The following is a 16,849-nucleotide window of genomic DNA, read 5'->3' on the forward strand; positions in this document are numbered from 1 at the left end:
AAGAATGCAGGAATAAGAAACACTGACTTTTAGTGAGATGAAAATGAGGGGGAGGCAGCCTCCAGCTGCTATGATAGTTCAGGCAGGACATTAAAGGGTGCGGGGGGGAGAGGAGCGCAGCCTCCCGCTGCTATGATAGTCCAGGCAGTACAGAATCTTTTCTTTAGACATGAAAGGGGGGCTGATGGAGCTCAGCCTCCAGCTGCTATGATGAGGATGGTTACCAAGCCTTTTGTACCATCTGCCGGGAATGACCGGGAGTCATTCCTATTTTTACCCAGGCACCCCCGGCCGACCTCACCGAGGCCAGCCAGGAGCACTCACGGTCTGATGATGACGATGGATAGCAGTCATATTGTACCGTTTGCCACCGGGAAGGGGATGCTGGTGTTCAGCGCTGCAGCACCCCATCTACCAGCAGCATGCAGTAGACATAGGGTGACATTGAAAAAAGGCGAGAAACGGTTTTTTTCCCTTTTCTTTTGGGGAGTGGGGGGGAAGGGTGTAAATTGACGACATACACCCTGAAACACCCAGGAAAATGTTTTTGACCCTTCAGGCATTTGGAGCCCAGCCAAGAATGCAAATGCTTTTCGGAGACTGCGGGGACTGTGGAATAGCTGGAGTCCTCAGTACCCCTTCCCTCCCTCCATGAGCGTTCATTTGATTCTTTGGCTTTCCGTTACACTTGTCACGCAGCACTGTGCTGAGTCCCTGCTGTGGTCTCTGTCTATCATAGCCTGGAGATTTTTTCAAATGCTTTGTCATTTCGTCGTCTGTAATGGAGCTCTGATACAACAGATTTGTCTCCCCATACAGTGATCAGATCCAGTATCTCCCGTACAGTCCATGCTGGAGCTCTTTTGGGATTTGGGACTGCATCGCCACCCGGGCTGATCAGAGCTCCACGCTGGGCAAACAGGAAATGAAATTCAAAAGTTCGCGGGGCTTTTCCTGTCTACCTGGCCAGTGCATCCGAGTTCAGATTGCTTTCCAGAGCGGTCACAATGGTGCACTGTGGGATACCGCCCGGAGGCCAATACCATCGATTTGCAGCCACACTAACCCTAATCCGACATGGCAATACCGATTTCAGCGCTACTCCTCTCGTCGGGGAGGAGTACAGAAATCGGTTTAAAGAGCCCTTTATATCGATATAAAGGGCCTCATTGTGTGGACGGATGCTGGGTTAAATCAGCTTAACGCTGCTAAATTCGGTTTAAATGCGTAGTGTAGACCAGGCCTTCGTGAAGAGTTGTTACCCTCTTATTCTTGACTAGAAAGAATGACAAATAGTTAGCTGGGTAGCTGAGCTCTTTTGTTAGACTTGAAAGAACTGCTTACTAATTAAATCAAGCTTCACTAAAAATGGGTGACCAGAGTAAAGTCTGTTGCAATACAGCAGGGTTATCAGAACAAATTAGAAGTACAGTGATACACGTTTTTTGTTTTTTTTAAAACCTAGACATTTATCAGAAAGTGCAGGAACCCAGCATTTAAGTTTTGTGCGGATCTCAAAAACACAACTGCTATGGGCTTTGTGTAATTAGCTTACTAAGTCAGTCAACCTGTTGACTGCTAGTAGACATCATAGTTTTGTTTTGTTTTTAATGATGTTAAAAGGTGCCACACTGAGCACCTTGATGGCTTCAATATCCAGAAAGGATACAACAATGGCAGGGCATTTTGGAAGCTTGTTCTGTCCGTATGTCTGTCTTGATCTGGAAGACATCACCTCTAAGAGTAAGAGGGCAAGTTTCCATGGACTCTGAGACTGCCATTTGTGGTGTCACTCTTAAGAAGTGATCACATGTCCATGGGGACTAGACTGACACTAATTCATTTTACATAGGGTATCACTTGGTGCCACATAATATTTCAGATTTGAAACCAATACTTTAGAGTTGAAAGAATTTGAAATGGAATATTAATCTTTTGACCTATGCAGCACTTCCACAGCCATCCCTTTGTGTGACACTGTCAATAAAAGCCTAAAACTTCCACACATTTCTGAAATGGATTCTAGCACTGCACACTGTGTGTAATTTTTCTTAACTACTTAGATCCTGTCCCTTCAACCATGCTTGGAGGTTATATGCTTTTGAAACTTGTACCCCAAGTTAAAATAACTAGAATTGTTCAACTCCTGTATCAAAAACTGTGCTTTTTAAGGCCAAATTTTCAAATCTGCCCAGCTTTCAGTGAAAACAGTGGGAGTTTCTGAGGGCTGAGCTCTTGAAAAAAAACTGGCTATTGTATTAAATGCCTACATGGGAGCTAAAATTGTGATAATCTGGCCTCATTAAAGGTGCCAAGTACTCTGTTATCTGCAGCACAAGTTGTCTACAAGAGAAATAAACTTTATATTGTAACACGTCATATGTTTTCTAACTTGGCTGCTCTATGTTACTCCAGCTAGAGAAATCTAGGGAGTGTTGCGCCATATGTGGATTGCTCCTTTGTAATTCTGGTCCACATGGGAACCTAGAAAAGGGTACAGAATGTGAGGCATAGAGGTAGCTACACCAGCTTTATACCACTCAAAATTCTGTTCCCTTTGCACCACAAGTGCAGCATAGAGAAGAAAGAACCAAAGGTCAGAATCTGACCCATGATCTCTGAGGCACAGCTGTTTAATCCAGATCAGCAAAGGTTTTTGTAAATGGTGAACATGAACACTGACATGCATGTAATCAGGAAGACACTATGGAGGTTCTGTGCCCTGTTCCTGCTTGACTTAATTACTTCCTTTTTTTCCTGCAGAAGAGGCCAGCATAGTAGGAGAGAATGAGACTTATCCCCAAGCCTTGCTGCATTGGAATAGAGCAGCCTCCCAAGGTGAGTCACAGTTCAATGATGATCATTTCACTTTGAGCACCTGGTCTAGTTTATTATCTACAGGTTATTTATTAAGTAAGTTACCCTCTCCTTTGGAATAAAACAAATGTAGTATAAACAGACAGTTACTTTCTGGGTAGTTCCTTGACTGAAGTATTTTGCTGTCTGTCCAGGACTTACTTTTTATCCAGTTTTCAATATGAGAATTAGCTCACATACTACTTGAGTCTTCTGGGGATTAGAAGAGATTCAGTGACTTTCAGCTCTGCAGTCTTACACTTTCTGCCTACCTTATAGGCTTTCCTACTAGCATGGCTACTGCTCCCAGTGATTTCCCTTCTAAATCACTACTTTGAAGGATTTATAATTACTTTGACAATAATCAGACAGTGGTTTTAGTCTGTCTCAAATCTGTTTGATAGTCCTTGATTTGAGTGCAAACAATAGCTCGCTGGTTTGGAGCACATCTCTTGGGGGTCATGTTTTCCTGTGACTCAAAGAACAGATTTATTTTTCAAAAAGCTGTTTTTCTGGCCTCTGGCTAAGATTAAAGTAAGTCCTGGTGCTGTTACAGAGAGACTAGGTGAGAAGGAAAAAGTCAAATATTTAAGATTCTTGCACATGGCACATCCTCCCAAGCATATGTTGGTTTAACTGTCTCTGAACTGATCCTTGAAGGACATAATTTAATTATTTAAGTACTCACACTGAACTATGTAGGCTTGCTGGAATTCCAGATTTAAATCCCTACGGTCTTGATTCAGCCTTTCATCCTTCCAGGCTAGAGTGCCATGCGGTTAACTGTGATGATGATCTCTGGAATGGGTCCTTATAAACTGAGGCTCTGCACAGTGTTGCCACTGACTGTCCCATGGCTCCTTTCATAAGAGTAGAGGTTTACCTGTGTGTGGTTGGGAAACTTTCCTCTCTACATCAGGTACGCTCTGTAGTGCTTACCTGGTGCCCTTCCACCCAGAGATAGGTGTATTTCAGTGGTATCAGAGAGACAAGGTAAATATCTTTTATTGGACCAACTTCTGTTGGTGAGAGAGACAAGCTTTCAATCTCCAGTAAAAGATATTACCTCACCCACCTTCTCTCCAGTATCCTGGGACTGGCACAGCTACAACTACACTGCATATGATGATAGCTTAGTTTTCAGTGCATGAGGCAACTGGGAATCCTTCAGGTGAAAGGCCTTGTATAAATGTATAAACCTACGTTATTTTTCTGGATAATGTCAGTTACCATTCAAACTAGCAATGCAAAGTGTGAAATTATACATAGGATCTTAAACAGTTTAATGTTGAAGGGACAGTGTCAAATGATCTGTCTCAACTTTGACTTGTTTTTAAGACTAGCTGCAAGTATCAGTTGTTGTAAACAATACACTACTATTTGACCACTGAGACCTTGCCTCCTTGGCAGTGTGCCCCAAATCAGTGGCCAACCACTAGTGTAGTTGCAAATGCCTGGTGTAGACATGTTAGGATATGATTTGTGTTGATAGGGCATATCCTGATTAAAGCAGGGGTAAGCTCCACCACTGCAAATTGCAACTTGCCTTTTCTAAACTAGGGTTTACACTGGTGCAGCCATATCAGCAACTGGCCACCAATGGGTTAAACAGGGGCAAGTTTGCAATGTAGACAGGGCCTAAGGAATTGCCAAAAAAAACAACCCTGCTTTATATCTAAAACTTAAATTGACCTAGTTACACAGGGGCTGTGAAAATTTTTCACACCCTGTGCAATGTAGTTAGGTCAACCTAATGTTCGTGGTAGATGCAGCTAGGTTGACGAAAGAATTCCATTGGCTTGGGTAACAGCTCTGGGAGAGCTGCATTTACTATAGCAATGGAAAAACCCCTTGTGTTGCTGTAGGAAGTGTCTACACTATGGTAGTACAGCAAGGTAGCTGCACTTGTGCTGCTGTAGCATTTATAGTGTAGACATACCAAAAAAGTCTTTGGGCACGTGGCACAGATCTACAGTGTTGGCTCCAACAAAACATTGGAAACATGGAAAAATTGATATATGAAAAGGACTAACACACCAACCCATTTGGCAATTCTTTTTTGAAAAAGCTAAAACTATAAAAGTGGCTCTTTTCTGAGCAGTTGGGGGTGGGAGTATATTTTTAAATTAGCCAATATAAAGACATTGTAAGGTAAAATATGTAAGGTAGAAAATTAGCAAATAAAATAGTAGCTGAACCATTATGCAAGACACCCAAACATGTTTTATAGCTTTCCCAGAGGTTTCAGTCGGTCTTAAACTGCAGTTATTTTGCTAATACTGCTGTGACTATGGAACCCTTCATCATTTTATTACTTTGAACACTTACATGAAAGCAGGACAGTTCAGCTGCTGATGCTCTTATGAACACCTTGGGAATAAAAGATTCTGTGTTTTCATTGTGCAAGAAGAAAAATAAAGCAAATGATATGATTTACAAGACATTGAAACAAAATGCTTTTCTAGAAATCATCAGTGCATCTTAAAATGAAACTAGAGGCACACCTTGCATATCTCACTCTTTCTTATACTTGTACTGTCTTTCCTCTAATTAGGTTACACTGTTGCTAGAATTAAGCTTGGAGATTACCATTTCTATGGCTTTGGTACCGATGTTGATTATGAAACTGCATTTATTCACTATCGACTGGCATCAGAGCAACAGCATAGTGCCCAAGCCATGTTTAACCTAGGGTACATGCATGAGAAAGGACTGGGCATCAAACAGGTGAGCACAGCTTGATATGAGTAATTAGTTTTATTCAAAGTATTTATTTATTAATAAATATATTTGTATTGCAGTAATCTCTGGAAGCCCTAACTGACATCGGTCCCTACCGTGGTAGGCACTATATACAAGCCTAAATAGACCGGACTGACAAAGGGTGGAAGGCAGGAAATATCATTCTCTCTATTTTGCAGATGGGGAATTCAATCACACAGAAGAGTGACTTTCCCCAAAGTTGCAAGATGTCTGTGGCAGACAGGAATTGAACCCAAATCTCCTGGGCTAACACTTCCAAAGCGTCCTAAGGGATTTAGGAAGAGGGAATTGGGTGTGCAAATCCTTTAGACATCTTTAAAATCTCAGTCCAGAGTCCCCATCCAGTGCTTTAACCCCAAGATTGTCCTTCCACTCAGAGGTCGTGTTCAGGTGCTCTGGAGATTGCCTGTCAGGCTTTATGTATCCTTATTCTTAAGCAACAAATAGTAGCCTTTACTGTCTTGTGATATTAGCTGTGATTTCACATTGAACTAAGCTATGATTCTCTCCCCAAACCACACTCCTTTAAAGAGAAGCCAACACATTTGGTTCCTGAGGAAACATTATCCCTCACCACTTGTGAATCACTTTTAGGATCTAAAGGAACCTGGAAAGCATGAATAAATACATCTTTTGGTCTAGTAAACCTCAACCCTATTCTCTCACTCTTTTGTGTAATGTGTGGTGAAGAATAAGTACATGTAAGAACTGCTCAGAACTCACATACATTATTATAGGGGCATTAGTAGCAACCTGTCTCTGTGTTGCCTATTACTTTCCATCTAGAAAGGATTCTTGAGACCTTTTATTTATTTATATCTCACCTCCTTTGCAGCAGGTCTTTGAAATCCAGCATACACTCAGGCAAATGTGCTTCGTTTTTTTGGTTTTCTTTTGTTTTGTACCCCCCCCCCAATGAAATTCATTCAGATTTCTCAGGGAGAAAACTTTTAAAGAAAATTTCTATTTCTCTTCTCTTTCTTGGGTGCCTCAGAAAATGTTTGGCAGCATGCCAAGATAATTCATCATGAAAATGCTGGACACATGCTGTTGCCAGAACAGCAGCAGACAATATACAGAACACCTGGGTGACAAGGAGCCAGGACATGGACCCAGCACATGTCCTTAACAGTCCTGTCTCCCACTGTGGTAACATTACATGGGGCAGGGGAGCCCCCACTTCTGCAGGGGGGAAAGAAAGGAGCCAAGCCAGACTCACCCTCATACACTTCTTGGAACTAGCACATGGCTCCATAGACCCATAACCCTCCCCCCCCCACCCAAAAAAATCCCCCCTTTGATGGCAGCCTTCTCCTGTTGTGAGCTACTGTGATTAGTCCTATAACTCAAACAATAGAAGTCTGTGATGCAATGCTGAAGATTCTGGGTTCAAACTGTGATGGGAGAGGAGGTGGAGTGCAGATTGTTCCATATGTACAATTTTTCTTTACCTTTCCTTAACGTACACCCAAAAAGCCAGGAAATTGCATGCAAAAAAAACTTATTTAGGTTGACAAGTCAAGCCATTGAAAGTTAAGAAATGCCAGATTTGCGATTGCCTATGCTATCTTCATTCTGCCACCTTATATGTATGCATTATGTATCTTTAATTGCACTGTAATATACTGTTTTTCCACTGAACCTCTACCATATTCAGTGCATAGGTTGGTTACACAAGGAGGCAGAATTATGGTTGCAATAGGCAACCGTAAATCTGTCACTTCATAATTTTAGAGTATTTGCATTTGAAATTTTAATATTCTCTTAATGTATGAGGTGATATATGTTATAATAATAATAGGCAGAGCTGGTAGCAACACCTATTATGAAAGTGGCCCAACATTTCCCATTATAAGACTGTTTTCAGTTGCTTATAACTTTTTGCTAAACTTTAACTGTTTGGGAAGAAATTTTGCAATGTTGGGTGTCTGCCTCAGGCTGAATACTTTGTGGAAAATTTCAGCCAAATGGGTCAGCAAGAATGAGGCTAGGGAAATGTTTTTGCTCATTTTAAAAAAATTACACAACCTTTTCTTTGAAAAGGTTTCATGTCCCCATGCTTTGGAACAGGGACTTGAAATCAGAAATGTGCCTTTTGCCATCTCTGTGAAAATCTATTCAAATTTGGCAATGCTATAAGCCTTTCAAAAATCATTACTATGTGCTCTGTAGAGTTATTAAATTTTAGCATCTAAATTTCGAAAAATTGCATAGGGAGCCTTAATTGATTGCTTGGCTTTGCAACCTTAATGTTCTTTTAACAATCTTTATTTGCCTCCAGGGAAACGGGGAGAGAGCGTGTGTTTGTGTGTGTGTGAGAGGGAATTTCAGGCAGCTTCTTAAGTATTAAAATATGGATCATTACTCACATTAAAGTAGCATTAAAGAATTATAATAAGAAATTCGAAATAAGACTCTTGCCATTAAGAAAACACAGCAATTTACAAAGTTTAAAGGAAAGCCCAAGTTTGTGTTTACAATAAGTAAGGATATGAACATACCCTGTTTTCACTTTCACTAGTTAGTCAACTCATGGTTTTTATTTAAACTCTTACAAGTGCTTCCACACTTCAATAGTTCTCAAATTTTGAAGTGTTTGTAAAAAATAAATAAATAAATAAATGGTGTTAACATCGATATTTCTAGAATTTGTTCCAAATGAGAGATGCTTGATTATGGATTTAAAAACAGAAGTTTTTCAAGGGATGGAGAATGGATTGAGAAGAACTGTTTTTATTGTGTTGGTTTAATATTTGAGAAAAATGAGTTTGCCATGTTGTATTAGGTTTTTTTTCGGTTGGTTTGTTTGTTTTTTCCAAGGTTTCTCAAAAAGAGACTTAATCGGGGGGGAGGGCTGCTTTTAACAGGTACTGGATATCATTAATATTCAAAATTGAGTTTGCACCTTATGAATTTATAGCAAATATTTTGTGTAGGGACCAAACTCACTAAACATTCTCCTTCATAAAACAGCAGAAGGAAATGGAAATACCAGATGTATAAAGCAGTGTGTAAACTGAACACAATAACTGTGATTCTAACGAAAAACACTAACAAACTTGATGGCTAACTTCATTTCTCTTATTACTGTTAATATAGCACAAGTGTGAAAAGGGAAGTGTTCCCTTTCACCTTGAATAAAAAGCTTGCTAGGGGAGATTTCTAAGGAATTCTCTCAACCTTTTCTTTCTTTTATTGAAATAAAATAACCAACAGTAAAATAACTAACATAACCCATTAGCACAAGGTGTATATAAGACTGTTTTCTGTATTTCTTAAAATTCCAATATAAATTAAGGCTTTGTCATATAGCAACAAGCAGAAAGATTATGGAGTCACTTGGCAGCATCTACACAGTTCGGGTTGCATTCTAAAATGGATTCAATGAGGCCTAAAATACTGGGGCTTGATTGGTTGGTTGATATTCTCTAATGTATGTGGCCAGTCTGCTATAGGAATGTCTGCGGAAGAGGGGTTTACAATTAAGGCTCCCCTACTGCTTTGCAAAGTCCTTTGTGTGTATTAAAATACATTGATTGTTGAAATTGATGCAAGAGTGGCTGTTCAGTTTTACTCTCACACAGAGATAAACCTAGCATGGATGTGGATGCAAATACATGGCCTGAAACAGAAAGAGGTGAGGTAGAACAGATCTTAATGAAAGAAAGTTGGCCACAAAATGATTCTTCCTTTGAAAAGGGTTTTTTTAATGAATGGGCATTATTGGCTCTTATCTGGCAAACAAGCAAAGTCTAAAAACTTCTTTTGGTATCAGAAGTTCTTGGCCCTGAGGTAACCACCAACTTAACTACCTTAATTTTGTTTGGGTTTCTTTGGAAATAGATTTCACTGTATTATGTATTAATTACAGGATATTCACCTTGCAAAACGCTTCTATGACATGGCCGCTGAAGCCAGCCCAGATGCTCAAGTTCCTGTCTTCCTAGCACTCTGTAAACTCGGGATTGTCTACTCCTTGCAGTATGTACGAGAAACCAATGTAAGTAATGCAAACACTTAAGACTGATGGCAAGGAATCCTTATTCCTAACTTTGGAACCTCTTTAGAAGTGAAAGCAAAGCATCACATCCTCACCCTAAACTCCGTACCTTTTAGGATAAGCGTTTCTGCTCTGTCTTGTTTTCTTCTATTTCACAAGAGAAATGGAAAGAACTAAGGTCTCAATGCCTTTCCTACCTCTGAGGTTGCAGGAAACTGTGTGGGATATACTCATTTTATTCTAATAATTAATCCCCCAATCAGTATTCTAGATGCTGTGCTAATACTCCCTTCGGGAGAACTTTCCTGGCCCAAAACTTGATAACTTATGTATGTGAGCAGGTTTCCCAAGAATTAAGCTTACCATCCCAGGGACAGCATGCCAGTGTTCGTTTGCTTTCCTTCTTTCTGGCTTGATCATACTGTATTTGCACTGCCTTATCTGCAACCATAACAATTCCATCCCTCCCCAGTCAGAAACTATTATCAATATGATTATTGTGCTGTTCTCTCAACAGGATCTCCACATAGTGCTTGGTGATGGGCATTAAAGAAATGTTTGTCTGGGTACTTATATGGCCCCCATCACCATATTATCTGACTGCCTCCGACGTTCATTAATTTAATGTATTCCCTCAACATCCCTAAGGACAGGACAGGCAAAGGCCGAGAGCAATGATCATACCCATTTTGCAGAAAGGGAGCTGAGGCACAGAGATTAATTGACTTGCTGATGGTCAAACAGGAAGTCTGGGCAGAGTAGGAGGCAGAGATTCAGTTCCCTGAGACCTGGTTCAGTGCCATAAGCATAAGTCCATCATCCCCTTCTCCACTTCTGGTTTCTACTTTTGCACTTTTGTTCAGGACATTTGGCAGGCTCCAGCAAATGAAAAGAAAAAAAGAAATTTCAGCTTTCATCAGAAAATAAGCAAATGATACCTGAACTACTGCAAAATTATTTTCCTGTTGTTTTCGTGCAGATGTTAAGTCTTGAGCTCCAAGGAAGAAAATATGATAGGAAAAAAATTCAGTTTGAAGGAGGAGCAGAACAGTTTCTACTAGTTTAATATGGCAGCGTGGGTTATTCTTGCCTCAGGCTTAAGACTGGTGGGTTAAAGGCTTTGCTCACATGAAAGATATGTAAATACATAAGAAGAAGTTGCAGGTGTTCCTTTATAGTGCATAGCATTTTCTGTTGTAGCTGTTGAAACTGGAGCTTGATTTTGGTTAATCTATAATGGCAAATATTGGTACTGGTGTATTAAAAGAAAACTGCTAAAAATAAAAAATGCAGGTGGCTTTCCCCAGAATTAAAGATGTCTGAAACTGCTACGACATTTCTGACTCATGCAGCCAGAAGAACATAATGGTGAGTTGTTTGTTTTGTTTTTTAGATCAGAGAGATATTGTCACATCTTGACATGGACCAGCTGTTGGGCCCTGAGTGGGACCTTTACCTTATGACTATCATCGCTTTGCTCCTAGGAACAGTTATAGCTTACAGACAGAGGCAACACCAAGCTATCCCCAGACCGGCGGGGCTGCGGCCAGCTGTGCCTCAACAAGAACCTCCACCAGAACATCAGCCGCCGCAATAGCAGCAACAGAAATCTCAGTGAAAAGAACTGTATTCTCCAGCAGAAACTATTTTCATTGTGATTTAGAACAGATCAATGGTCCTTTCCCCCTCCCCCGCCCCCTCCCCGAAGAGGCTCAAAGAATGATGCCTTTATTCAGGGATAAGTAACTTTTTCTAGACTGATTTGAATGTTATTTCAGTGCCAATGGAATAACACAATGGCTTTTTTTGTGAAACACAAGTGTGCTACTACAAAAGTGATGCCTGCTATATCCAATTTCTCTTTATTTGAAGTCCTTTTTCATCATCGCTTAAAGTGTGTGGAAAACATTGGCTAATAGGAGCTGGCCCATGTAGAAAGAAAAAAAATATTGGAAGGCTGAAGACCTGAACTCTGCTCTTCTGAGCAAAAAGAGATCCTCTAGAACTGTGAGAGAATTTGTTTTTCTTATCTGCATCCCAAGTATTCCTACAGACCTTATTTTAATTATTCCTTAATAATAGTTTCACAGTTCACGTAATCTCATTATTTTCCTTTGATGACTTAAACTGGATGTTCCATTCAGAAGAAGCAAAAACAAAAGCAAAATCTGTAACTAGTGAGAAAACTTCTTGTTCTCTGTGATTTGCACTTTGGGGTTTTGTTTTTTCCTTGCAGCATACATTTTTGCTAATGGCCAGTCTCTATTCAAGAAGGTGAATAGGGATAGATTGCATTTGTAAAATAAAAGAATGATTTAACAAATCCTCCACAGAATGTCCTCCACAAACATTTGGAAAAGTGGTGAATATTTTCTTGTGGCCTCTGTGCAACTTGTGGGATTTCTTAGCACAAGAGCAAAAAGGCAATTTGTTAGTCTTCCTGCTTTATTTTTTTAATCTTGTCTCAATAGTAAGCTGAGAGAGTGGCTAATTGTAGAATGCAGCAAGAATTATTGTTAAGAAAAGACTCTGATGGGAGGACATAGCCAGAAGCCTTCTCTGCTCAGTTATAGGTAGACTATTTTTCTAGTGTTTCTTTTCTTAAAAGATGGGACTCTTGTGTTTCTCCAGCTAGTCTTACAACTTCAGCAATCCAGTCAGTAAGTACAATGGAAATGACCTGTATCACAAGGTCTTTATGCAGCTAAAATCTACATATCTTGCTACATACATAGTGGGTGCAGCAGAGAATCTGCCTCTATCTGCTGAGCACATCTAAATGAAGGGAAGTACAAAGGGGTGAATTCCAGCTCCCTACTCTTGGAGCTGAATTTTCATCAGCATTGCTGAACTTCAGAGTAGCCTAAGGAGTGGTTAGAAATGTGCTGGCTGGTAACAGCCCCTCATTGGAACACAGGAGCATCTAGCTGTGTTCCCTCTGCCATCTGTGTCAGAATGACATAACAGATGGCTATAGCATCTGAGGACTCCCCTCAATGGGGGAATCCAGAATGGAGGTGGTCCCAATGGATTACGGCTCCTTCGTGTCACTGGAGCAGTGCAAAGGTGCCACACTGGGGTAGAGAATCTGACCCATAAACTCAAGGTTCTTGTTTTGTAAAATTCTTGATAGTTGTTTTAACTGATCATAACCATTTGGAAGCTAAATGCACAAAGTAAATATGGGAGAATAGCTTTCTGGGAGAAGAAGGCAGAAATCTGTATTATTATTTTTTTCCCTCAGTAGCAGATACGGATATTTGTTTCCATATTAACACTATACTCTGTGGATACACTATTTTAAAGCAAAATGAAATTTGAATATTCAAGACTCTGACGCTGCCTCTAGATCATACATTGTGCATTTAAAGAGTTAACTGCTTCCTTTTTAAAGGCTTTTGTTCAGTAGATTGGAATTTAAGTAAGAACCAGCCTGTATGAAAAGGCTTCGAAACTGTGAGATCTTTTACGTTTTGTACATAATGTATTATAAAGAGTTGAATGGGCAAGGTTTCTTTGCAGTTAACTTGTTGCATTTTGGGAGAAGGGCTAAATATTCTTTCCTGGAAGCTAATGTTTTGTGGCTGACTGCAGTATTATGAATACAGACAAAACTTTTAGATACTCCAAGAGCGTGGAGTCAGAATCTCACTAGGTCTTCATGGAAGTTCCATTCTGGGGCAAGGGGATGTTTCAGTTCTGTTTGAGAGGGAACAGTATTTAATTTCTACATGATCTGATTAAAATGTACAGCAGTCCATTAACTGCATTATTTAAAAAAAAAATTCAGTGAACTTCCAAACCTTTTCCCTCTGCGGTATTTTACCTCTTCCCTTGATTTTGTAGATCTCTCTAGCTCAGCATAAGGTAGTTAAAGGCTGGATATGGAAAACATTTTCCAATTCACCACCACTGAATGCATTGTGTATCTATTTTGTTTTTTAACAATTCTACCATTTGCTAATCTTAATTTTTATTTAAAAGGTTTTGAATGCTATAATCTAATAGAGCTAAATTCTAATGGCTCACTCCTAGTTATGTGGGAATTCATTCCCACCAAATGGTTTATAACAGCAGTCTTTTGTAGCTGGCTTTGCACAGAGCTGAAACATTTTACATTAAAGAAATCAACAGAAGGCAATATATCATCAAAACATTTTTTCATGTTATAGAATTGCCTTTTGAGAAGTACAACATAAGCAATAAGGAAGTTTTTCCCCTACTGTTGACCATCGCTTAATCTTGTCAAATGGCATCCATTTGAATAAAATGATAATAGCAGAAACTAGTTTATATGAATAACATCAAACTAACTCAGGGATTAAAGAAATATGAGTAGATTTTCTAGGTCAGCTGCCTACAACGTGGTTTAGTTTTTCTGATAATCCCTTACTGTTCTGCTCCAAACTTTGCAGCATATTTTTGCTTCTTACAAAAAAAAGACTTAGTAATAGTGAATTATTTCAGGTTGTGCATACAGTTTATCAACCAGTTCTTTCAATTTCCTAAGTAAGTAGGAGTGGTTTTTTAATTATCTTTCTATTTGTTTTTAAAGAGCATCTTTTCATTTTTAGTGGCACACCTTGTCTTTCTAGTTGTGTGCAAGAGCAGTTTGAAGGGAAATTGGATTTAAAATAAATTTTCCATTCAGTTGATCACTTGGTGCAGCAGCTCAAATTCTTAATTCAGTGAAGTTATATTGCTAAAGTTGAGTATGCACCTGCTAAACTTTGAAGGCTAATATGCGAGTGACGAATACTTCACTATTGGGAAGTTAGGTAACTTCAGTCAAAAATAAGTGATAATTTGAGATTGTATTGGTTAAAAATCTACTGACACTGAATTCTGTTCAGTTTATTTTCCCCTATATTTCTTTTCTCTCATTATTTATTCTGGAACCTTGAATGAGAACAGGATTTCTGAATGTGAACTGCAGTGTGTGTTGAGTGAAATAATTTTATAGACCTCCTCCCCTCACCCCACTCCGGCAGCGTTTTAAGTGGAAACTTTACCTATCCGATCTTCCCAGTGCTTACTGTACTGAACAGTAGAGCATCCAAATGCCATCAGTGGGAGTTCTACATGTGGAAAGAAATTAGGAAGATGAAGATCTGAGGAGAGAATTTTATTCCAGTGACCTCAAATCACTAACCTTATGTACCTGTCAACTTAAAAATGTTGCTTGTAATTTGAAAACAAAACTCTTAAATACTTGATTTAACTTCCAAGTTGAGAATTTAGGATTCTGTCATCTGCATTTTCCTTGGTGATATTTGTCCAAGGATCTGCTTAAATGAGTTGTTGTTATTCATTTGTTTGGAAATATTTCACCCTATGACTAATAATTTCAAATGGGGAATAAGTAGCAGAAGAAAGGAGCTTGCGTTAATACAAATGTCCTTAGATCGTTTTTTCAAAACATAAAGGTGAAACCTTTTTAAAGTTTTCCAAGAGACTTTGGCTGTTGTGATAAACTTGCTGAAGTAAAACTCATCAACCTGTCTTTCCATGTGACTTTTCAAGAAGGTTAAATGTATTGTCAAAGCATTTATAGTGTTCAAAAATATTATGTACCAATCCTGTTGCCATCAATATACAAATTAAGTTTGGCACATTGTTATTACGGGGGAAAGCTCAACTTCACCAATCTTTTCCTTTATAAATAGGCAACCATAAGCTGATATTTATGTTTGGGTTCCAGAGAATATTCACAAGTATACAACAATGAAAAGGCTTAATATGACTTGAGAACTACTACAAGTGCATAAGGGCAGGCAAGGGCTACTGGCAAAAGTCCTTTTTGTCTTTATCAGCTGCAGCTGTTAAGAGGGTATTGTAGGGATTTTTAAATTTTATTTTGTATTTATGGAAATGCAGCATAAAGGCTGATAAAGTGTAATATAATTGTGTAAACAAATTATGTTAATAGAAAGATGTACAGATTCATTTTGTACTGTATCTTTAATCCTGTGAAATAAAGTTACCACCTCTATGGTTAGCCTATATGCTGTAAGATACTGTAGTTCTGATAACAAAGGGTTCTAACTATAGGTTAAAACTATATATAAAGTCCTGCTTCTTTGTATTTTCATTCCAAATGCTGCCCTGAACCCACAAAGGCATTGCATCTGCTAATTCATGGTTGGTAAGGCACTGGGAGTTAGGAAACCTGGGTTGTAATGCCAGATCTGCACAAGTCCACATACCAAGTCTATGGCATATTGCTGAATTTCTGTGCCTCTGTTTTCCAGTATTTAAAATGGAAATAATGCTTGTTGCAGACATGGAGCTGCTGTGTAACACTGATCTGTAATTTTATGTAACTGTGTGTGACCTGCTCAGTGAATTAGATTCTTCTTTGAGTTAGATGCAGCCATGTATTCCACTTAGGTGTGCATGCCCAGCATGCTGCCAGAGAATGTGCCTACCAGTACTTGTAGGGGGGCAACGCATATCTCATGACTGTAGCTCCACCCCTGACTATATGCAGCCCCAACTTCTCTCTGTTCCTTCTTCCCGCCCATAGCTAGAGTCAGAACTCTGTAGTTTTCAACCTCACAATCCTTTATTCAGTGACTTTTTTTTTCTAATTGTATATTAGTACCCCAGTATAGTGTTAGACTTTGTATTAGTTTAAACATTGTTGTGGGGTGGAGGGGATTCCCAGTAACTATCACCACATGTGGTGCATGGTGTACCTAGGCAAAGCCCATGTCAAACAGCAGTGTTCAATTTGCAGATTGTTCACTAAGCAGACTCAAGTGGCAAGAGATCTTTGTCTGAAGCAGCACCTGTTCAAACAGGCCATGCAGCCTACTTCAGCATCGAGGCCTTTGTCAGATTTCAGGTCGCCCTTGAGTTTGAGGAGTGCTCCCGCTTTGCGTCCTGGAGTTGGCACCTCTCCGAAGAGATGGAGGAGTCGTTCCCCATTGAGTGGTCTGAGGAAAAGTTCACGTAAGGCCAACTGAGGCTGCTCCAGGTCCTGTGGGGACTCGTGTCTCTCCTCCAGAAGGAGAGTAGATCAACACAGGGTGAATACCAGTGTGCATGATGGAGGAGGTGCCGTCAACCTGTCCCCACCCCCACGCAGGGACCTGTATTGTTGACATCAGTTCCAGCCCTGGGGTATCCATTGAGTCTGATACCGACCAGACCAATGCCAGCACCGACTGCTACCACCCCAGTGGTGTATCAGACAGAAGCAGATCTCCGTCTTTTTGTCCCAACCTC

At 39.7% G+C, this 16,849-nt stretch overlaps 1 protein-coding gene across 1 annotated transcript in view; it reads left to right on the plus strand.

Moving 5' to 3' along the window:
* SEL1L (SEL1L adaptor subunit of ERAD E3 ubiquitin ligase) overlaps nt 1-15,611 on the plus strand; it is a 59,666-nt gene extending 44,055 nt beyond the window's left edge. The window contains exons 18-21 of the mRNA XM_045015065.1: nt 2,764-2,838; nt 5,411-5,583; nt 9,491-9,619; nt 11,013-15,611. Of these exons, the coding sequence (XP_044871000.1) occupies nt 2,764-2,838; nt 5,411-5,583; nt 9,491-9,619; nt 11,013-11,216 (581 nt within the window). The 3' untranslated portion in view covers nt 11,217-15,611. The remainder of the gene's footprint in view (nt 1-2,763; nt 2,839-5,410; nt 5,584-9,490; nt 9,620-11,012) is intronic.
* Nucleotides 15,612-16,849: the final 1,238 nt, after the last annotated feature.

This window comes from Mauremys mutica, chromosome 4 (genome assembly GCF_020497125.1).
Source record: "Mauremys mutica isolate MM-2020 ecotype Southern chromosome 4, ASM2049712v1, whole genome shotgun sequence".
NCBI lineage: Eukaryota > Metazoa > Chordata > Testudines > Geoemydidae > Mauremys > Mauremys mutica.